This window comes from Coturnix japonica, chromosome 2 (assembly GCF_001577835.2).
Source record: "Coturnix japonica isolate 7356 chromosome 2, Coturnix japonica 2.1, whole genome shotgun sequence".
Classification (NCBI taxonomy): domain Eukaryota; kingdom Metazoa; phylum Chordata; class Aves; order Galliformes; family Phasianidae; genus Coturnix; species Coturnix japonica.
The window spans coordinates 77892146-77915106 of NC_029517.1; the positions used below are offsets into that span (position 1 = coordinate 77892146).

General features: G+C 39.9%; 1 protein-coding gene across 2 annotated transcripts; it reads left to right on the forward strand.

Moving 5' to 3' along the window:
• The first annotated feature begins 54 nt into the window (after window positions 1-54).
• HERPUD2 (HERPUD family member 2) lies at window positions 55-16561 on the forward strand. Of its 2 annotated transcripts, XM_015855061.2 has the most exons (8): window positions 55-488; window positions 4651-4728; window positions 7876-7989; window positions 10240-10397; window positions 13691-13813; window positions 14135-14461; window positions 15291-15405; window positions 15676-16561. In XM_015855061.2, exons 1-8 carry the CDS (start codon window positions 342-344, stop codon window positions 15835-15837), a joined length of 1224 nt encoding a protein of 407 aa, XP_015710547.1. In that variant the 5' UTR covers window positions 55-341; the 3' UTR covers window positions 15838-16561. The 2 variants fall into 2 exon arrangements, with proteins under 2 accessions (XP_015710547.1, XP_015710548.1); XM_015855062.2 differs by lacking the exon at window positions 4651-4728.
• Window positions 16562-22961: the final 6400 nt, after the last annotated feature.

Genomic DNA, 22961 nt, shown 5'->3' on the forward strand with positions numbered 1-22961 from the left:
CCCCTCAGCGTCCGGCGCGGGGAGCGGCGGGGGAGGAGGAGGAGGCGGAGGAGGGAGGCCGCGCTTCCGGCCTCCATTTTACACAAACAGCGACGGGCCGCGGGTCGAGGCGGTGCGGCTCGGCCTTTGCTGTGGGTGCGGGAGGCGGCTTAGCGAGGGTGGGCGCGTGTGCTGAGCCGAGCCGCCCCTCTCCCTGCCCGCCCGGCGCGGGGATGGGAGCCCCCCGCTGCCTGCGGAAGTTCCGCCGTGCTCGCTGAGCCCATCCCGAGCGGCTCCGAGCGGCTCCGAGCGGCTCCGTGTGCCGGGCGGGGGGAGAGGGGGAGAGGGGCAGGCCCGGCGGCATGGAGCAGGGCGTGGTGGGCCACCCGGTGACCCTCATCATCAAGGCGCCCAACCAGAAGTACACCGACCAGACCATCAGCTGCTTTCTGGACTGGACTGTGGGCAGGTTGAAGTCTCACCTTTCCGACGTTTATCCCAGCAAGCCGGTGAGTTGGCGGGCAGCCCCCCTCTCAAACGTCTGGCTGGCTTCTGACGTGGGGTGATGGGCATGCACGGCTTCTGAGCGCGGGTCAGGGCCTGCGCTGGCTGCTGTGCGAAATAAACAAGGAAGAGTCCAGCTCCCCCTGTGAGGTACGTGTGGGGATTGGCTCTGTGCTTCCAGGGGAGTCCAAGCGTAAACAGCTTCTCTTCTATGTGCTTTAAGGAGATGGCAGTTAAGTGTGCTGATGAAGGCCACTAGTCTTGCTCCACTTAACTTTCCTATTGCAGTGTTCATAGCCCTTAATCATACCTAAGGCTGATTTCTGTAAATGTAAGCATTCTGTCTATGGTGATCACAGTACTCCTGGCATAGCCAAACTTCAGCTATCTAGTGAGCTCATGGGTGGAACAGGTAGTCGAGTATTCATAAGTGTCATCTGAGACGTGGGATTGAACAGCCTTTTGAGAATCCTTTTTGCTTTGGGGTGCTATTTTTTGAGGTGGGGCTGGGAACTGCTATCAGCTGTTTTCATAGACTCATAGAATTGTTCAGGTGAGAAAGAATCTTAAAGATCAAGTCCAACCACAGCCTAACTGTACTACCCTTACTAACAACCTGCTGCTAAATCATGTCCCTGAGCACCACATCCAAATGGTTTTTAAACACATCCAGGGGTGGTGACTCAACCACCTCCCTGGGGAGCCTATTCAAGTGCTCAACAACCCTTTCTGCAAATAAATTTTTCCTGATATCCAATGTAAGCTACCCCTGATGCAACTTGAGGCCATTTCCCCTCATCCCGTCACCAGTGAGAAGAGACCAGCCCCGCTCTTGTTGTAAGCACCTTTCAAGTATTGGAAGAGAGCAATAAGGTCTCCCCTCAGCCTCCTTTTCCCCAGACTAAACAGCCCCAGTTCCTTCAGTCTCTCCTTGCAGACTGGTGTGACAGTAATGGCTGTATTGTGCAGCAGTTAATGTGGAAATATACAGATTTCTGTTCATCCTTGTAATAGAAACATAACACCTGCTTAGAATGACAATAGTGTGGGGTGGAGTGTTTGATTCTTCTGAAAACCTGCTCCAGAAAACTACAAAGATAGCGACTGACTTTGTCTCTATGGTGCAGTGACATGTAGGGCCTGGACTTTGCTGTGCAAAATGTCTGACAGTATAAAGGCAACCTTTGTAAATGATTAGTGTTTGCCTAAGTCAATAAAATGATTATTGACACCTTAATTTTATTTATTTATTTATTCATTTATTTTTGTGGGGATGGGAGAGGAGAACATGCCTAAAATAGTAGCGTTGTGTCTGAAAGGGATTTCTTCTGAAGGAGGAAACAGGAGGGCAGTCAGAAGTTGCATCACTAATGCACTGTATTGGAGAACTTGTGGATTTAGTTATCGCTTTTATTAGCTGCCCACTGCAGAAAAGACAGAGGGACCACTTCAGTTGATTGCTGCCTCTTCCTTGCTAGAATGTCCTCTTGTGAGGTGTTTGTATTCAAACACTCGTTTTCTGATTCATCCTATGAGCTTGCTGGAATGGTCTTCTAGGAGGAATCCCTAATGAACTTTTATGTTGTGCTGTATCAACCAGTATTATGATGTTACGTTTTAGTTGCCTGAAGTATCTGTCTCCTGTTAAAAACTGATTCCTCCGTGTGTCTTACCTTCCTCAAATGTAGTTCACAATTAACTGCTCAGTATTAAAGTGAGCAGTTTAGAATCCCCAAAACTGTTCTGGGTTAGATACCGGCAGTCTCTTTACCGAGAATTATCTTAATATTTCAATTTAATTTGGCTTTAATGTACTTACTGACTTACTTGTACTTAAACACAATGTGGGAGTGTAAGAAAGGGATCTCCTCTGTATGGTCAAATTGGAAAGCTTATCTTTTGTCTGGCTTTGATGTAGTCTTGATGCTTTTTATTGTTTGGTTTTTAATTTATCATTCGTTTACATGTTTGTGCTTTTAAGATCCTCTTATTTTTTAAACAGAGCAGCATCAAAAACTTGTCAGAAAACATCCACGTTCCATGGACTTGGTATGTCCTGGAAATAACTTCTCCACTATTTTATGCTATTTTAGAAGCACGAGGGGTCATCAGAACGCAGATGCTGCATGTGAGGATTGCAACGTTCTCAAAGAGAAGGATGCAAAATATTAATCAGCTGCTATTGCTGTGGCTCAATCTTGAAAGTTCCCACGTGTAACTTGTACCTTATTCTCCTATACACATCTACGTTTAGTTTCTTTTCTAGTTGGTAAACTAATGGATTTGGTAATAGCAATTAGAGTAACTGTCTATTAAGGGCATGTCTTCAGAAAATGTGATTGTTGAAATCATAGAATCACAAGGTTGGAAAGGACCTATAAGGTCATCTAGTCCAACCGTCCTCCCTTTACCATACCTACAGAAAACCACTAAACCATATCTCCTAGCTCCCTATCCAGATGCTAAAATAGGCAAGTGTGAGGCTGGGCCTTGAGACAGTGTTGTTTGTGACTTTACTGGATACATTTGTATGTATGCTTTCATGAGTACGTATAAATTCCAAGTACAGGCAGATATTAATTGAGTTAGTTGTAGTTAAAGCTGGAATTTGTACTTTAGTAAGCCAATGAATAAGCTAGAAGTTTAAATCAGCATTAAATTACTTTGTGGATCTATATTAGGATTCATATTTGACTTTTTTTTTTTTTCCAGCTGGGCTGTTTTCATTTGTTACAGGGAGTTGTAACGTCCCTAAAATAAATGTTTATTGAAGTAAAGAGTACTTGGGAAATCATCTGTGCTTCTCAAACCTGGCAGATCTTGCGTTCTGAGTCTTAATCACTGTTATCAGTTTTGCCCATAAACATTAATTTAAACCTCCTGTTTCTCATTTCCTGTAGTACCTGTCACCTCACGTGTATTTTTCCCACAGTTCTAACCGTATGTGGTTCTTTGGGTTTTTATTTCCTATGGAAGAGTGGCAGAGAGGTTGAATGATCATTTCATTTGGGGAGCTGAAATGCATTATCACTATAGTTGTCAGATCGGAGGGGTCATTTTAATCCAACTGTTTCTTATCTCTGAAGAATTTATTTATTAAAGTACTTGTATCGTGCTTGAGAAGGTACCTTGTTATGTTGGGAAATGGCGAAGCCTGTATCTATGATATTGAAGGAAGGAATCTGAATTGGACCATGGAGGAAATGATGTTAGCCACTTGTAATTTAAACCCATGTACTTAAGCATGTATAACGAGTACGACTTTGGATGACTATTTAGTTTTTAAAGCAAACACTTCTCAGATTGAATGCATACTTAAAATTCTTGCCTTAGGGTGTCTCTAAATCTTGTGACTGGGATATTTAGGGGAAGAATTAAATTCCATAACTCTTCTGTTTTCTCCTCATCGCTGGATGTCACCAAAAGTTTATTGCCAGGAAAAGGATTGTCAGGGCTTCTGTGAAGGCTTTACCTTGTTTGTGTGAATTTCAGCTGTTTGGGTCTTAGTGTTACTGTGCCTGCAGAGCAAGCAGCTGGGGAAGGACAGAAAGAGAGAGAGAGAGAAGGGCTGTAAAGCTGCCTGTTTGGATGGTGGGAAGATTCTTCAAATACTTCATGCTGGTAACGCGTGTCAGTTCCGCTGGTGTTAGGCTAGATTTCTTCATCTAGCATTTGGTTAGGTTAGCATTCTTTGCAGTGATGAAAGCTGTTGGATTAACTAAACTGAAATTGGTAATGGTTGGGTTCTCTATTAAAAAACAAAACACAACACTTGTTTCTATATGGGTAAACATTTAGAAGCTTTTTCTTAGGAAAGGAACTGTTTATTTACTAAGTTGTGGCAGCTTAGTTCTATGCTATACTGTACTAGAAATCTTAACTGTATCAACAGGATACCACAGATACAGTCAGCGTGATCTCAGCTGAGAGTATTTAAACATTATTGCCTTATAATTTGAGCACAATGTATTTTTAGATAAATCTTTATTATTGAACTGTTACTTTAGAGGGAAATAGCCAGTTGGACTTGGAAGACCTCTGAAATGTTTTATAGACTGTCCATTGGTGGTTGGAATGCTAAGGGGTTTTTTCTCATCTGCAAATGTTGTCACCAGCTGTCTGTACAGCTGGAAAAAGCTAAATTCCTTTCTTTGTCCCATCTCCTAGTCCACAAAGGATCAGAGACTGGTGTATTCTGGCAGACTGCTTCCCGATCACCTGCAGCTGAAAGATGTTCTCAGAAAAGTAAGCTTTATATCAACACCGTATGATTGCTGAGAAAAAAAAACACATTGTAGGAAATAGGAATTTAGTTTGCATTGTTTAACTTCAGATTTTAATAATGAGGTATAGCGTGTGACCAACTGAATAATGTTGATATATTTTGGAAAATGTATTTTCAACTATCCCTTGTTTGTATGACTGTAACACTGGTGGATTGAGGGATGTTTCTGATTGATGGGAGAATTAGCCTAAGTCCCAAACAAGTGACGGGGAATGGGGAATGGCTTCATGGACATTTCCTGCTTTGACTCAAGCAGGATTATTTAACAGAATTCTGTTGAAGTTTTGGACGTCATTTAATTTCCTGTACTTATCCAACAACTTAGGCTTAAAACACACAAACTAAAAGGGGCTTGTGAGCAAACTAAGGGTGATGTTTTACATGCAGGTAAAGACTTTTAAATACACAGATTGTTTTGCTGGGAAGGCTGTCTGTTGTCCTGGCTTTATTTGTCAGGTATCAGCTGTTCCCAGTGTTTTAAAAGATGCAAGAACCAACAAATTTCTTTGTTTTGCTGGCTTATCTGACTTTGTATTCCTAAGGCAATGTGTAGGTTAAATCCAAATCCTGAATACCCAGGACATCTAATGTATGACATCCTGAAATACACGTGGTTGGTTCTCAGGTTGGATTTGCGTAGCTTAAGTGGGTGCTGTTGAGTAATAGGGACTTCATTATGTTAGTAAAGTTCCTAATGTAGAGAAAAAGAAATACCCTAAGAAATACTTTATCAAGGGTTTCTGTGTTTCGAGTTTGATGCTAACAGATAATCTAGTTTGCTGTTGACTATTCTTTAAACTTCCAGCAAGCAGACCTGGATGCATCAAAAGCTATGTTTAGGAAGTGTTTTAAGTCACTAACAGTTGTTACATCATGCCATGTAAAGTCAGTAATACAGTTCCATGAGTGTTGGTAATGATACTGTTCAGTAAAATACTGCAGTTAAACTCGGTGTAAAGACTGTGGAGTTGAGTTACGCTTCTCCATTTTGTACAGAGTAAAGTCTCCTCCAAAGGAGAATAATTCTTTAGTGAAAGTAAGTGAACTTCCATGTCAAATATGGAGAAAGTGATAAAGCAGAATCTTTAGTATTGCTTAAGTAGGCTGCTGCTCTTGTTCCTTCACGGTCTTGACTCTGAAAGAAATCTTACCAAGATAGGTTTACCTGCTTATGGAAAATGTGATTGTATTTGCTTTGTATAAGTTTACTACAGAACTGTAGCTGAACTGTTGCCAACTGTTATCCTGTGCAGCTTAAAGGTTTGTGAAAATATTTATCGAGTTTTGCTCAAAGCAGAGATTGTGATGAGCAAAATCAAGTCCAAATCCTTTAAATTCACTTGGTCTGCTGACAGCAAACTCTCTTGCGTTAGATACAAGCTATGTCAAGCCTTGTTAATCTGATAAACTGTCTTCCTTCAGTATTCAAGGGATATTTTTATGAGTGTTTTACTCAGTATAGGCCTTAGGATCAGTTATGGAAGCTTACTGAAATAAGAAAAAATATCCATCAGCTGTAAGTACAAGGGCTTTAAATGGGGGGAAAAGAAGTTATGTACTTTGAGCTTGAGCTTTTGAAAGGAAGATATGGTTAATCATAATATCAATTTAATTCTGTATTCTTCCTGTTCATTTAACTGTAAACTCACAAGATTTACCGAGTCTTTCAGACTGGCTCTGTGATCCTTGCTTTTTGATACTGAATAATGGCATTTTGCTAATAAGAAATAACCTGCAGGCTGGATGGCTTCAAGCATAGTGATCTTCAATGTGTTAGATATCAATAATATGTTTTAATAAGCAGTCACTTCTAGCCTTTCTTTACCTCTTTAAGTCACTGAAGAAGGTAAGTAGTTAGGTTCAAAGCTTTTGACTTGGTAGAATGCTGATCACTTGTGTTCAGTGCTATCTCATTATTGCTTGCTATCACCAACTAGTAGGAAATGACAGTGTAACAGTGAGGCTGTGCTTGTGACTAGAAACTGATTTATGCAGAGGAGTTGCAGTGAGTGTGCATAGAGAAAGGCTATGCTTGCCAGAATGCACAGTGGTATATAACAAGTGGTTATGCAGTTTTTTTTTAATTCCTAAAGGTCAAAGCTGAAAAATGAGTAAGTGCTTTTTACATATTTTTTTTATAATACTTTAAAAGAAACAGTATTTCTAAATGTCATTGCATTATGTGCTGTAGCCTGACTGCACTGCACTGATTTCAGTAGGTGATAGCTTTTTTTTTCCCCCCAGTATATTTGCATATAGATTTTGATTACAAGGAAGCTATAGTGTGCAATTTAAGTATGCATAGCTATTTTTGTTGCTGTGGCCAAATGTTTTCATTTGGTATGGTAGAACGGATTCAGATCAAAGTTTGTTATGACATCCATGTTTTGTAGGGGAACATATTCAACAAGGAACTGGTGTAAGCCAATTACTTTCATTGCTGACATGGCTTTGAGTGGTCCTATTGGTTCACTTTGCCACAAGTATTTAAGTGTACTCAAATCTAGTTTGGTGCTTTGCATAGCGTTTTCAGAGTGTGGAGTATCTGCAGTAATTTGTAACTGGGTGGTATCTGCAGGGTAGGCTTGAGTTAAGCTTAAACTGCAATGATGAGCGTATCTTTCTTATCATGTCCTGCTTGTGGAATTCTAGCTCTATTCTATGTTTTTCCTGTTACTGAATAACTCTCTTCATTAAATCTTAACACAAACGAAGACGTTCTTAGCGTCTGGGAAACTGAGCACTGTAAAGAGTATGATTTTTTTTTTCCCCCCCCAAAATATATGTAAAAGCCTGACCTGTCCTTTGTGCTTCTTTACGTTTCTCTTGTGTAATGTTCCATTGGTTCTGCTAGACTGCAGCGTTAGGGGAAACTGTAGGTAAGTGAATGCTTAGTATGTAATTGTGGTCAGCTCTGAAGAAAAACTTAGTTCTGAAATGAGTATCTAATGTCCTAGGGTTGGTTTTTGTTTTGTGATCTCTTATTTTGTATGATGTATCTTTATTGATTAAAAAGGAACTTTGGAAAGTGGATTTTTAAGCAGAGATTTTGCTTGTAAGTTTTTCAAATATTGTTGCTTTAGCTCTTCCATCTCTTTGATTTTTAGCAAGATGAATATCATATGGTTCATCTGGTTTGTACTTCCCGGACACCTCCAAGTTCTCCAAAACCAAGCACCAGTAGAGGTGGTCACGGAGCTTCAACCTCCAGCAGTAGCTCAGTGAGTTGTTTTTTTTAATACAAAGGACATTAATTTCTTCTACACTGAGAAAGCAGAGTATATCTTGTGAATGCATAGAATTACAGTTGATTATTTAAAGGTGCCATTTTATTTAATTAAACAAACTATAACATAACCTTTTTTTTTTTTTTTAAGATATGCTACTTCCTCTAACCTATTATTTCTTCCCCACTTTATGGAACAGTGTCTCTTCCTTTCTTTCCATCTTCCTGTATCTTTGCGGTTCTGATTAGTTTTGTGAATACCTTCCTTTGAAGAAAGACCAGTCAAATTAGTGCCTTTCTTTTGAGAATGGTGGAACTTGGCCAGTGCTCGGGGCCAAGGCAGGACACGGGGAAATGATTTTAAGTTAAAAGAAGAAAGATTTAGGTTGGATGTTAGGGGGAAGTTCTTCACTAGGAGAGTGGTTAGGTCCTGGAACAGGCTGCCCAGGGAGGTTGTGGATGCCCCGTCCTTGGAGGTGTTCAAGGCCAGGCTGGACAGGGCCCTGGGCAACCTGATCTAGTAAAGGTGTATGTTTGGTGGCCCTGCCAGGCAGGGGGGTTGGAACTACATGATCCTTGAGGTCCCTTCCAACCCGGGTCATTCTGTGATTCTGTGCTCATTCTGCCTGATAAGAACTGGCCTATACTTAGGCAGTTCCAAAGCAATCAGTGGTGTTGGTAGGCTGTAAGGAGATAAGGAATAGAAAGCATTTGTAGTGGGGTATTGGTAATTTGTTCATAGGATCTATTTTTTTTTTTTTGTGCATTTTTGAGTTCTGTTCGTCACCCTTCCCTTCTCCTACACTGAAAGTGACGTTTTTCTTTAGTTGTACTCAGTTTTAATAGAAGGGAAAGTAACATTTCTGATGTGCTGGTTGTCACTGTAATTTTCTTGGCTTTTCCAGAGCTGGTGGTATCATGAAGTGATCCACAAAGGTTAGTCAGAAAGGGGTATACAAAACCATTACTCTTCATCTGTGGTGTGTTGATTATCAACACGTGAAATACCCTTTCAGTAATAAGCGTTCTGTCCTGACTCTCTTATTGATGGTGTGTTGTTTCTGACTGCCATGTGACATAAAAATTGGCAGTTTCAATGGTAGAAGAGTGGATAGTTGTTGCAACGTCTTTCCAAAGACCGTTGTACTTGTAAACAGTGAAGTACAAAGGGATCGCTTGGTTTTTTTGCTATGTAGATCAGTTACAAGTGGTGATAATAACTGTATTAATGAGTACTTAAAGCAGTTGGTGTGTGCAGTGTTAAGTTTATGATACTTGGAAGCAAGCAACCAAGTTCCAAGGCTTAAATGGCCTCTGTTCTTCCATTTGTTTTTCTCTTTTCCCTACTGTCTAGTGGTAATTTTTTCTTGTATTCCTTTGTAGGGCAAATATGATGAAGATGTCTTGACTGAGTTGTCAGATTTGAAGAGGGTTTTTGTTTGTTTTATAAATAAAAGTAAACATCACAATAATGCTTAGCAATAGTATTTGGGGGTATAATAAAACTAAAATAATGCATCTTAGTGATGGAATTACAGTCTCGTTGTGGTGACAAATGATCTAGGAGGGCCAGTTGTTGTCCTGCTTCCAGAGTTAAGTATTTCTTCTGGAATGTGTTGAAGGCCTGAGACCCTGTGTAGGTGTGTTCATGGCAGCCTGCAGAGTTCCTAGGTGCTTTCTTGTTATTCCCTTCCCCTACCCCCTGCAGCTGGCACAGTAATTTGGATTGGGTGACTGTCAGGTTGAATATGATGATTAGAAGAGTAGAATGGGAAACTGAAAACAAGGACAGTGGAGAAAGTTATTTTGTTCTACAGCAGGCACTTCTTGTCTCTGAATGTAAAGCCTCAACCTGAGTTTATGATTACATCTGTTAACAGTGTGTTAACAATAGCCTCTAGAATTCCTTGCTGCTGATATATTTTTTTTTTAATTAAGCTTTTCTTTGTTTCAGCTTTTTGAAACCTTGTTTCCCAGTGATTTATGGATTTCCCTTGGAGCTGTCAAGGGTTCTGTGCTCCTGAAAACTTACCTGCACCTGAGTGCAATTTTGATTTTCCTGTTTCTTTTAAACTAAAACTGTGCCAGAGTAGATGCAACCCCACTGATGTTGCTTGTTGCTTACATGCACAATAGAACAGTTATAAACCAAAACATTTAAAGCAAATCACTTTCTTAGGAGACAGTTACAAGTTTTGTTATTGCGGTAAAAATCTCATTAACCTCAGTTTTATTTATTTTGAAGAGTTTGGACCATACTGGATCAAATACTGCCTCACCCACAAACCAAGAAGCTTCATCTACGTCTTTGAACACTAGTGCAGATGGAATGAGACATCGTAATCTTCCACAAGCACAGAGCGATCCCATACCAAGCCACCAGTTTCCTTATGTAATGCAGGGGTAAGTGAGACTGGAAGAGCTAAGAATTGCTTTATACTCTTTAAAATACTCTAAAATGTTCCATTACAATTACGCTTCTTTAGCAGTCTTCAAAATGTTTTGGCTGTTTTGTCTCAAAGCATAAGTCACGTTCAGAAGCATTTTTTCATATGAGCATTAATGTTCTTAAGCCAGGAGTCATTCAAAGAGTAAGTGTTTGTGATGCTCTGCTTCGGGCTGTTCTTTGCTTTGTGCTTTCTGCTCTCAATGTTCCATTGATTGGAACGAGTGTTAATGGATGTAACTGATCAAACTATTGTCTGGTTGCTCTTTCTTGTTCTTATTCTAATCAGCAAGACTAAATTTTTACCAGAATATGATGACGAGTCTTGATTTGCATTTTTATTTTTATTTTTGGCACATATGAGATTTAACTCTTCACTTGTTCAAATGTATTTAGATGTGCTTCAATTAGTTTATTGTCCTGTTGGAGTTAACCTCAACTGTACTGTTTTCATCCTGAGTTTTTTCAATTCCATTTTATTATTCATCTGAAATGTAATCTCTCCTAAAGAAGAGATCGCTTTTTGCATTCAATGGAGCAGTCATTTTATTTTGACTGCATCATCCTCTGTGGAAGTGGTTATACTTGCCTTTATGACAAAGGTAGGTGACAGTAGGTCACTGACTTGCAGGCCTGTGGCTCAGTGTACTGTAAATTAATTCCAGGAGCAATTTTTGAATATTATGTTACTCATCTGTAAGATGTCTATTTTTCTTTTAAAATTAACTTCTTATAAACATACACTGAACATAGTATATGTATTTTTTTCTGTCAGTGTGCATGGTGAACTGAATAGCCTGCAGACTTCAAAAAAGCAGCAGAACTGATTGTTATGCTTTGGATGAAATAGTTAAGATACACTCGGGACGAGTCAGTGTAGAAGTCTTTAGTGTTTGAAAAATGATTTTGATTTAAGTTATTCTAAGACTGTATCTGTATTAGCAGTTAATGTGGATTGAGAAGAGTGGATTTGTAGGCTGGAAGAGGTACTGAGGACTTGGCATCAACGCTGCACATATTTCAGGGCTTTACTACTGCGATCAGCTAGCATTTGTGCATACCAGGCTGGATGTGGCTCTGGGCAGCCTGATCCAGTGGTTGGCGACCCTGCACATAATGGAGGGGGGGGTGGGGGGGTGGAAACTATAGATGATCATTGTGGTCCTTTTCAGCTCAGGCCGTTCTGTGATTCTATGATTTGTTGCTGAAGTGCATTAGCAGTGCTCCTGAAGCAAGTCTTTCAATTTAGTGAAGCTCAAAAGAAATCCAAGTGGTGACCCAAGAGCATTCTTTGATGCAGTTAAAAGAATAATAAAGAGGGAATAACTGGGAGATTTGCTTCAAGAGTACAGTCCTGATCTGAACAGAGATGCCAGGATAAATGCATCTTAAATCATCTTAAGTCTTTTTGTAGAATTAATGGAACAGTATGGAAAACTGAGATTATTATTATTATTTTTCTTCCTTTGGGCTTCTAGGCCTTGGCTTTGCTCTAATAGCTGGTCTGTGCCAGTGACTGTTGTAGTCTGTTGTCTACTTGTAACACCTTCTTTAGTTCTGTTAGTAGTCTTCTCAGTTAGTGTGCTGAAGCAAAAACGTTCATCTGCTACCTCTGTTCCAGCAATATGAAATATCTTCTGTTGTTTTATATATTCTCTTAAACATCATGTGGAGCAATGAAATGTAGCATTACTGTAATTCTTATATAGACAGGGACTTGTTATGAATAGTGGTGATTTGTAGCTGAAACTTATGTTGCTTTGTGGGTTTTTCTTGTTGTTTCATGACCAAACACAGCTTTATTTTCACTGCATGATGAACTATATACTTTACTGGTGCGAAAAGGTCTGCAGTCATGAGGGTCCATTCCCTTGAGCATTTTGCAACATTTTCGTTAGTAGATTAATTAGTACAAATAAATAGCAGGAGTATTTGGCAATGAAGTGTTGGTTTTGGTGTTTTTTTTTTCAGTTCCTGGCACATAACTTCAGTGTACAAATCAAATCCTGATTGAGAAAACGGCTAAGTCAGACTTTTCAATGTTGTTCTCTGTAAATATTTCAACATTATTTCTTGCTTCGGAGTTTTTATGAATTGCATTGTCTAAAAATCTAGATTTGTGGTGGGACTGGACAAGTAGTCTGCTTGTCTACCAAGTCAGTCTGTCTCTGTGGAGAGCAAGAACAGTGTTGTCTGCTCCTTTGGACTTAGTTCAGGGCCCCACTGTACTGAGTGGGTGCAATAAGCAGAACAGATGGATTCAGTCCTGAAATGGCTTGCATTTCAGATTGGAGTGTATTTGGAAGCAGCGAACAGATGAGAGATGTGAAGGCGGCGGGATTATTTGTTGAGAGTGGGCAGCCCACCTAAAGAAATGTTTTTGCATTGTGTACATGCTGGTGTTTAAAAGCAGGTGACAGAATGACATACAGACAGCAAACAGAATGTTCCAGAACACAAATACCAGCTTTACTTCATTAGTAGCATTTGCTTGCTGTGTTGTCTTAAAGTAGCAAGTATATCCTGGAGGATGTTGAAGTAGCACTTGAAGTTGATAGCACGGTCTCATATGAAATTACTAGTAAATCAGTTGTCTTTGTGGGCCAAGGTTGTTCAACAAATGCAGTTATTGTCAGTGATGTGAGGTGACAGAGACTTTTATCGAAGTACGTAATTACTAAATCCAAAACCAACATTTTTTAGTAGAGTTGCCTGGCAGGCTCTCATCCAGAATGATAGTGAAGTATAAGATGAAAAAATGTTTCCGTGCCTTCCTCCTTTCAGTGTGTGCCTTGATTACCAGGCATTCTGATATAGTAAGGAAGTCTCTTGCTGTTACCTTTGTGGGGAGTGCCTAACTTAGAGAACAGGTGTAGTTTGTGGAACTATTAGAATCAAAGAATTGTTCAGGTTGGAAAAGACCTTAAAGATCGTAGAGTCCAACCACAACCAAACCATACTACCCTAACTCTAATAACCCACCACTTGCTGCCTGCAGTCTGAGTGATCTTCATGCTTTATGCTCTCATGCTACCCCAAAAGATGTCTGTGTTTACTGCAGTTCAGTGCATCAAAATCTTTGGGGGAGAGTGTTAGAAATCTTTCCAGAACATCCTGTGTGATACAGGAGGTAAGAGCAGCCAGAAAGTTTAAAAGCAGTCACTTTTTACTACTTTTTAGTACTGGAGCATTTTATAAATGTGGAAGTACAGAACTGGATGATGTTTTTTTTCTTTTAATCCTTCCACAGCAATTTAGGCAACCAGTTTCCAGGCCAGGCTATTCCTGCTGGATTTCCTGTGTATCCTGCATTCAGTCCCTTTCAGATGATATGGTGGCAACAAATGTATGCACGTCAGTACTACATGCAATAGTAAGTTTACGTTGCATTAGGTAGTGCTGTGTTACGCTGATGAAATGAAGATCTTAAATACTATTTGCAGCGTCAAAATGTTTGTGCTTGCTTTGTCTGAATGTGCTGTTTTTACATGGACAAACTTTATCCAAAAAATTATGAAATCCAGCTTTGGATTGGAATTAAATTATTGTATTAACAAGTAAAGATTTAAGGGAAGAATGTTTTGACCCATGTTATGTCTGAAATTATGTGTTTGTTGGCACAGGGAAGAAGACAAGGGTAGGCTTAAAAACAACTACATGCTTTTTGACAGAACTTTTGTATTTGAATCTCTAGCCAAGCTGCTGTTTCAGCCCAAGTGACATCCAGCACTGAACCAGTGAGATCTGCAGTTGCTCAGGCTGTAAATTCACAACGTGCTCCTGCAAATGAGCAGCATGCAGCAGTGCCCAATGTAGCCATCCAGGAGAACAGGCCTGTGAACCCGAATGTTCAGATGAATGCCCAGGGAGGCCCTGTGGTGAACGAGGAGGACTTCAACCGGGATTGGCTGGACTGGATGTACACATTCTCTAGAGCAGCTATTCTTCTGAGCATTGTATACTTCTATTCTTCCTTCAGCCGGTTTGTCATGGTAATGGGAGCCATGCTACTGGTTTACTTGTGAGTACAACACTTAAGTATAACTGTGGATCAGAGATAGAGAACATAGTGCTAGCATACGGTCTTTGAAGTGTGAGAGATGCTTCAAATACAAAAGTTTAGATACTATTCCTTCATTGTAAGGTGTGTTCAAATTTAAATTTCAAATAAGGAGGGGAGCCAATTTGAAGGGGGGAGGAAGGTATTAATGAAATGTTTCTACAGCAACTTGGATACAACTTAACACTTGAGACACAGTGCTTTTAAATGTCTGTGATACTGACACAGCGGTATTGTAGAAATGTAGAATTTGGGGTTGGAAATGAAGAAAGCAGGTGTCGGGGAAGGGGGGTTCATGTAATGACTCTGGTGTATTCTTGTGTAAATGTATAAACTTTACTGCTTGTATTTGAAGAGAGAACTGCAGAGCTAAGCTCATTTATACACCAAAAATGTGTGAAATTTGTGGAGTGAATTGTCAGGCACAAATATACGGGCCTGTTGCTCACAGTGGAAACTACATCTGGCAGAATTGTAGGGACGCTTTTGCTTTTATCATGTATCATACAGACCTATACTGTTCACCTTTTGTTAAGATGTATCAGTACTGTTGTTGTTAGTTCCCTTATTGAAAAAAAGTACATCTTCTGGCTCAGGTGGCTGTGAAACTAGTGAGACTTTTCTTAATCCAGAAATCAAGGAATAGCTGTTCTGTCTTGACGTACGCGCTTGTCCAGAAGTCTTACAACTTCTTTCATTTGAAAGCACTTGTAGAAATTAATGCAATGGCAAAGAGAAAATTATCCTTCCTTTTAAAAGAGAATCTCAGCTGTTCCATTTTCTTACATAGACACCAGGCTGGATGGTTCCCCTTTAGGCAAGAGGGTGGCCAGCAACAAGCACCCAATAATGTGGAAGGGAACCGTGATGGGCAAAATGCAAATAATCCTGATCTTGAAGAGATGGTGAGTAGGAGCATATATACCTTGTAAGACTTCTAAGGTACTATATTCTAAAGTATAAATGCCTGTTGATAGTAGGAAAAATCTATTTTGAATTGGGAATGTGTAAGATGGAAAAACACTGTAGAAGTGCTTAAATCTGTCTTTCCAGTGTGCCTGTCTCTGCTTCAGTCATGTACCTTTGCTTACTTAATGCACTACAATATTGCTGTTAGCTTCTGTCAGAGCTCTGAAAGGAAGTGGCTGAATTGCTTTAATTTCCATTATTTAAAGGAACGACTTATGGATGATGGGATTGATGAAGATAGTGGAGAAGATGCGGGGGAAGATGCCAATGTAGAGCAGCAGCCTGGATTCATGGCTTCTGCTTGGTCCTTTATCACAACCTTCTTCACGTCACTCATCCCTGAAGGGCCTCCACAGGTTGGCAATTAAAATGAAAGAGGAACTGCATCAGACAGTCTCAGTAGCCATACATAGAAGTGGAGCAGATTCTAGAGAGTGTTTTAAACGCAGTGCAATTTCATAAAATTTATATTATCTTTTTGATCATGATGTACAAAAATGTGTATTTTTTTTTTCTTTTGGCTTTCTTTCATGCATTATGTATTTTAAGCACAAGTGGACTACTAAATGCTTTCCTTAAGATTCTTCTTTTTCTGAAGAATGAAATGTAAAGATACTGGTCTTCCATGTTTTATTTTAATTTCAGATGTGTATTACACTGAGGCAAGAAGCTTGTACTTAATCTGCACCACTACCTCTTTAAAGAGCTGTTAAAAATCAGGAATGTTGACAGACCTTCCTAAATGCTGTCTGAATAATTTCAGTGTATGTTAACTTAGTTCCGTGCAGGTATGAATTGGGATTTGGAACTTGCGTTGTTCCCAAGCGTAGAGGTGGCTAACAGCTCTTCAAAGAGAATCAAAAGTGATGGGATAAACCTTTAAATGTTTGATACATGCAGTACTTTTTAAAAAACATAGCTGTACTGGGGGGTGGGGGAAAACATGTAAATTAGTTTTTTTAATAAAAACTATTATGGCGACCCTTTTGGATGTTTATATGCATATTTGAATGCAGACGACTGTACAGTGCATTGTTAAGGAAGAGGATATGATTGAGAGTGGAATAAAGTTAATCACGGTGGCATTACTGATACTGTGTATGGTGATATGTTTGCAGCAGCGCTATACCACTACAGATAGGAGCTCAGCATCATGGTATCTGTATTCTCTTGGTTTTCTTTCTAAAACAAAACAGAAAAAAAGAACATTTTACATAAGGGAATGACAGTGCTGCTGTCAGTTTCCAGTTTACTTCAGATGTCCTTAATTTTGAAATGATCATGTCTTGCCTAACTTCAGAATGGCTGCTGGGATCCTGTTGATCCATGACCAAAATTAAACCAGATTTCTATTTTTTTGTTTGTTTGTTTTGTTTTTGTTTCAGAGCAAGGCTCTTAAATAGATCTGAACAACAAAGCTTTTGTTTTCTGCTTGCTCATGACAAACTACTGAAGCTGTGCAGTGGAAATTTAAACTTGCATCTTGTTTGGTTTAATATTCTTAAAACATTTGTCAGGTTTTCTAGGCCTTTTGGAAGGTTGAATTTCAGTCTTAAGAGTTTTTTTGTAGCTCACAAAGCCTTCAGATCCCTCAGTAAGGGAGAAATAGATATGCCTTTTAAGCATCAATCATTTTCTGGATAGATAGCGTTGATGAATAGACCAGATTTAATGTGATGTTTTACTCCCCTGTTTCTGTGGACAGCTGCGTTTGGTTGAGAAAAACTATTATAAAGACTTTTTCTTTTTAAGGAGTGGCATGCAGTGGCAGCCTTAGCTGCCATTGGACTTGCTTGATCAAAAATTGGTAAGTTCAGCAATTTGTTTTTATGGGGTTTTGAGTAATTTGAGCCATAGACTTGAACAGCGTGACGTGTAGTGGTAGAATAGAGAAGAAAAGCCTAGGAAAACAGTCTTATATATCTTTGTAGGAACTGTCTTACAGAATAAAACAAAACTCAGTTTTATTGTGCGTAGGTGTATGCAAAACTAGATTCTGAATTGTAGCATGAGATGAATGAAAAGTATAAGGATTAAGGCAGCATAGGATGTGCCTTGGTATTAATGTTTCTGTAGTGTGCCTGTACATCAGTTGCCATTTTTTAATAGGAAGAAGTGAAATTTATCTTTCTTTCACCTTACAGGAAGGCATGAAATGGCAGATACTTGATATTTAGAGGAAGTCTGTGCGTCAACTAGCAGGTCTGTGCCAGCATGTTCAGGAGCTTCATAGCGTGGTAAGGTAGAGATGGAGAATGCTCCATCAATCCATATCACTTGGTGTGAAGAGGCAGATGAGACGATCAAAACTGGTGTGGGAGGCATATGGAAGGAGCATACGCAATAATGGGGAAATAGAGCAACACTTTAGAACTGAGGTGTCTCTCTATAGACTTGCAATGGCTTTTTTATCCCAGTTTACATTATACTTAGCAATGCTTTTTCTAGTTTAAAATAATGAGTGGTTAAAGGGGATTGTTTTTCTCCTGTTAATTGAAGAGCTTACAAGCTCTTCCTGGTGTTACTCCTCACTGTAGAGAACTTGAAGACAGCAGCGCTTCTGAAATTCCCCACTAGATGGTGGCACAACACAGCCCCTGCTACCGCAGCTGCCTGGTACCAGACCAGTGTGGCCCTTGGAAAGCCTTTGATTATTATTTTTTGATCTTGACTCATAAGAAGACCTTAGCCTGTGCAAGTGGTGCTCTTGGCAGCAAGAAGGTACAGCATGGCAACCTGAGTCTGGCCTTAGGTGGCAGTCAGCTTTTCAAGAGTGGTTTTAATATGTGTAGAGCAATGTTTTGGAGCAAAGTGATGCAGGGTCCTACTGCCCTGATGTACTGCAAAAGGTGAAACTTGGGTAAGGAGAAGGGGTTTGTTTGTTTGTTTTTTGATTACTGAGGGCTTAGGTGGTTTGTGCTAAAAGCATGTGCTCTGTGTATGCATCCATGTCCCAGGTTCAGTGTAACTACATATTATTTTAGAAGAAAAGCCTGTTAAGTGATTAATTACATTTTAAGATTGACAGTGACAGTTTTAGGAACTAATAGCTGTTTTATTGGCATGTAAGTTTTACAGACACCTGCAGATGTTCTTTTCTATAAACATCCAATATACACAAGTCAAATCTCAAGAGTAAAGCCTGAAAAGCAGTAATACGTTCTATGCAATTAAAACTCAATTGTAAATGACTAACAAGCACTTGCACTCCTCTTACATCAGGGAGTCACTCATGGTACTAAATATACCAAGTGGATATTGTACGTTTAAAAATACTTTCCCGTGCACGGCAGCCATCTTCCTGTGATAGATGGTGCTTGGAGGGAAGGCCAGGGTGTTTTCCCTTGACAAAAGAACCGCCAACCAAACCCTTCTTGGTCTCAACTCCTGTTTGACATAAGAGCATGAGGTATGGTGAGGGAGCTGTGAAATTGCGCCCATTGTTGTATCTCCTTTCTGGCTTGAGGGCTTTATGGTCAAGGCTGTCTCTGAACAGTTGTGTTTGTGGCAGTTAGACTTTCCCATTCAGAAGCATGTGGTAATGCTCCCGCTTGGTGAAGTATTGCTGCAACAAGTTAGGCACCCTGCTGTCTTCATCTGGCTGAAAAAGAAAAACAGCTTCCAGATTGCGACACAGAGCTGGCTCTGGGAAATGTGGAATCCTCGGTTTTTTGGTTTGTATGCTGCTCATAATACTGTTTTGTTTTGTTTTTGCCTTCATGCTACAGGGGATAGGTGGAACACACAAATTGCAGCATGAACATTATTAGGATGATTATGTCCGACTTGGTCTTGATTTGTCTTAACTTACACTTCTTACATCTTAATTATGATGCAAAGGATGGCATGTGCCTTCCTAGCAACCAGCTGTGATGACACTTCAGAGCAACTAGTGTTTTTAATTGCTGAAGCAAACATTTGTCTCAAGTCATCCAAATAACTTTCCCCCTAAATAAACTGCAGCTGGTGGAGGACAACTGACACCTTTTTGATGTTTGTTTTGCCAATCGCATTTATTCGGTGAGGGATGGAGTTCAGTCAGAGCACTTGAGGTCCATTGTAAGGTGAGGTGACAGCATCTACAGGGATTCAGTTCTGTCCCATGTAGTACTGGTGACATATGCAGCATTACAACGTGGCACTGGTCTGTAGATGTTGTCATTCTTACAGTGCGTAAAAAGGCTGAGTCAATTACCTGGTTCAGTTCTCAGCATGGACACACAGCAGATCTTTTAGTCTAATGGAGTAGGCAGTGCTGCATGGCACAAGCACTGCTCAGTGGCAGAAATATCTTAAGATATTGTTGCTATGAAATATATTATCTCATGAGACCAAAGCTGCTGTTCTTAAGTACAGCTGAGGAACTGAGGCACTGAGCTGATCTGGACAACATCTTGGTTTTGTATTTCAAATAAAATGCAGATGAATCAACTAGGCAGATCCCTGAAACTGCTGGACCTCCTCCTCATCTGCTGTCTGTGCATCATCTGGCACTGGCTAAATAAGCTGTGTGGGTTTGGGCCTGCTAGCACTGTACAAAAATCTGGCTCCAAGATTATTTACTCTTTAAGCATCACAGGCATACATGACTTTGCATGTGCATGAAATATATAATGCTGTGTATCCCTCAGTTTCTTTCTACTTTGGAGTGTTTGTATATCTAGAGTTGGTCTTTTTTTTCCCTGTCCTCTTAGAGGTGATTATTGGAGTAGAATAACATCAGGTTATTTTACTTTTGAGAACCAAGCTGAAAAGCTTTTGCAAGAAACTGTTTTCATTGAATCATGGTAGAACCACAGAATGGCTTGAATTGGAAGGGAGCTTAAAGCCCATCCAGATCCAACCCTGTGCTGTGGGCAGGGTTGCCACCCACTGGGTCAGGTTGCCAAGGGCAATTACAATAGTGATTTTTTTTTTCCATGGTAAATATGAAATCAGTGGCTGTCATTTTTCCTTGTTTGTTCTGTTGCACGTATCTAGGATGATTTCTCTTTGGGTAGCACAGTTCTTTGTGCTGCCATTGAGGCCTCTTTTAATGTAGACAAAGATTCTGGCCTCTGAAATGCATTCAGAGCTGCTGTTGAAAATTTAGGAGTTGGCTCTTGTGATGTATGAAGACACCAAGTGATTTCTTGGGAAAGTCCGTGCTTCTCCCTCTGCCTTTTGCTCTTCTCCTAACAATTCTGTGTCAGCTGAAGATCTGGGATTGCAAATGACTTTAAATTGTATTGTGGCTATCACAGAGAATTTGGCAATATGAAATACCACTGATTGAGATGGAGATTGGGAAAGCACTTCCCATAAGATATCAAATCAAACTCCACATCTATGGTTTTTGGGGAGGATATTGCAGTTTCCACAATGTAATTACACATTGCTGAGGGTCTGTAGTGTCCCAGCAGTCCAAAGAACAGCAAGATCACAGATAGAAGTATGACTTTTAAATCTGGTGTTTAAGAGCAAGAAGTAGCATTGTTGAAACAAGTTCTGGAGAGCTCTGTTGACTCCCGTGGTACTGGAAAATTTTACTTTGTCCTTAATCTGAGAACCTGTTTCCTTGGTACCCATATCACAAATGATACTACTTAACGTTATCTGACTTTTTCAATGTTAAAAGACAAAGAAATTAGGTCAGGGAACATTAAGGGTGAGCTTTCTTGGTTTTTTTATTACTTATTTTTTTTAAGTTCAGCAGAAGAAACCCCAGTTTATTTCACTGCATCTGCCTGTGTAGAATTTTTACATTTTTAAGAGGAAAAATTGTCGTTGCAAATGTGGGTAATGATCATTTCTAAAATCAATTCAATTTTGATTTTAATGGCTACATTAATGTTTCTCCCTGTTGTAATTTAATAGCTACAGTGACCTTCCTTGTAAGGATAACAGACTGACTCACTCTGTATAGTCACATAGACACACATGCACTCACTCACATTCAATTACACATACATCTAAGGAGCTGGTCAGTATAATGTACTCACATACATTAGCAGGATCTGCTGAGATGTCTTTCCCTTGTGTTGTTCTGTTGTTGTTTGGCATAGAATAGGACAAGAGATTTTCTACCTTAATTGCAATAAATGATCTGTCAGTTGCTGCAGTGCATTGAAGATATGGAGCTGACCTTAGCAAAAAACCCCAAATCATTATTAACTGGGGGAGCCCAGCAACTGGAGCCATGAAGTTGGTGTGAGGGTGATGCACTTCTTAGAAAGTTGTTAGTATGTCACGTGCTGCTTGAGGTGGTAGACAATTGATGGCCCATAAAAGTAGCTGGACGTAATGGTGTAGTTCGTGCATGGGTTGGATGAGGTAGTGAGCACTCAAAATTGCAGATACCATTTGATGTCTATTTCTCCATGGAATGAACTGAGGTGACTGACAGACTGATGAAATGGTGATAAATTATAGCACTGGTGGTCTCCAGCCTGTGTGTTTGAATCTAGAGGGATGGGTAAGCAAAGCAAGCTAGTGTTGTTGCTGGTAGCCCAGTGGTGTATCTGTGTTGGGAATGCTTCACCATGGGAAAGCTTTCATAGACTCTGTGAGTGACAGCCAGCACTGCAGATCTACATCTGGGGCACTGCTTGGAGGAGCAGCACAGGTAGCTGGAGGAGACGCTAGTGAGCAGCAGAATAGAGCTAGTGATTACAGCCTTTGGGAGGCTGGGTGGTGTCTGCACTCAGAAGAAACTGAGATGGAGTGGATACGGTAGTAGGTACAGGAATACTGGGGCTGACAGTATTCAAGGGCTGGTTTTTTTCAGAGCAGAGTCAGGGAAGTGACCGGATATTAAAAAAATAATAATAAAATTATCTCTTTTAAAGAACAGGGTGTATGTGTAATTACAGAAACATTTTAGTTCTTAACAGATACTTACCCATTAGCTGCAGTGTCAAGGCTGGATGGTATTAACACAAATATGTAATTAGTATTATTGCAGTACAGGTATACAAATTACTGGTGGATGATCTCGATGGGACTGAAAAATGCATTTTGGGAACAGATTGTAAAAGAAAATTGAGCATTAAGGGCACTGTTCAGGAAAGATTAGTAAAGCTAAAGGTATCAGTATTCATAGTATGACATGATAAAGAAACAAGCAAGGGTAACAGTAGTCAAGAAGAACCGCTTTGCATTCAAATCCTTATGACAAGGATGGTTAAAATAAAGATTTACTGGTATAGTGTTGTGAATCTGATAGATTTCCAGATAGATTTAGAAATGGGTAGATTTCTATAATTAAATTAGAGCTGAAAAGTCTAGGTTGGGGAATATGGTAGCTTGGGTTAGTAGGATCTAGGTGTTCCTGTGTCCTTTAAATGGCAGATTTCTTCCACAAGAAGGCATTGGCCTTACAGGAGTCAGTGGAATTGTGAATTCATTCATGTTCAGCAGTAAGAATGTTGCCAAAGAACGGATCATCAAAACTGAACCAAACTCCATGAGTTAAATGAATGCGATACAAATCCCTTTAAACCAAATGGCAGGT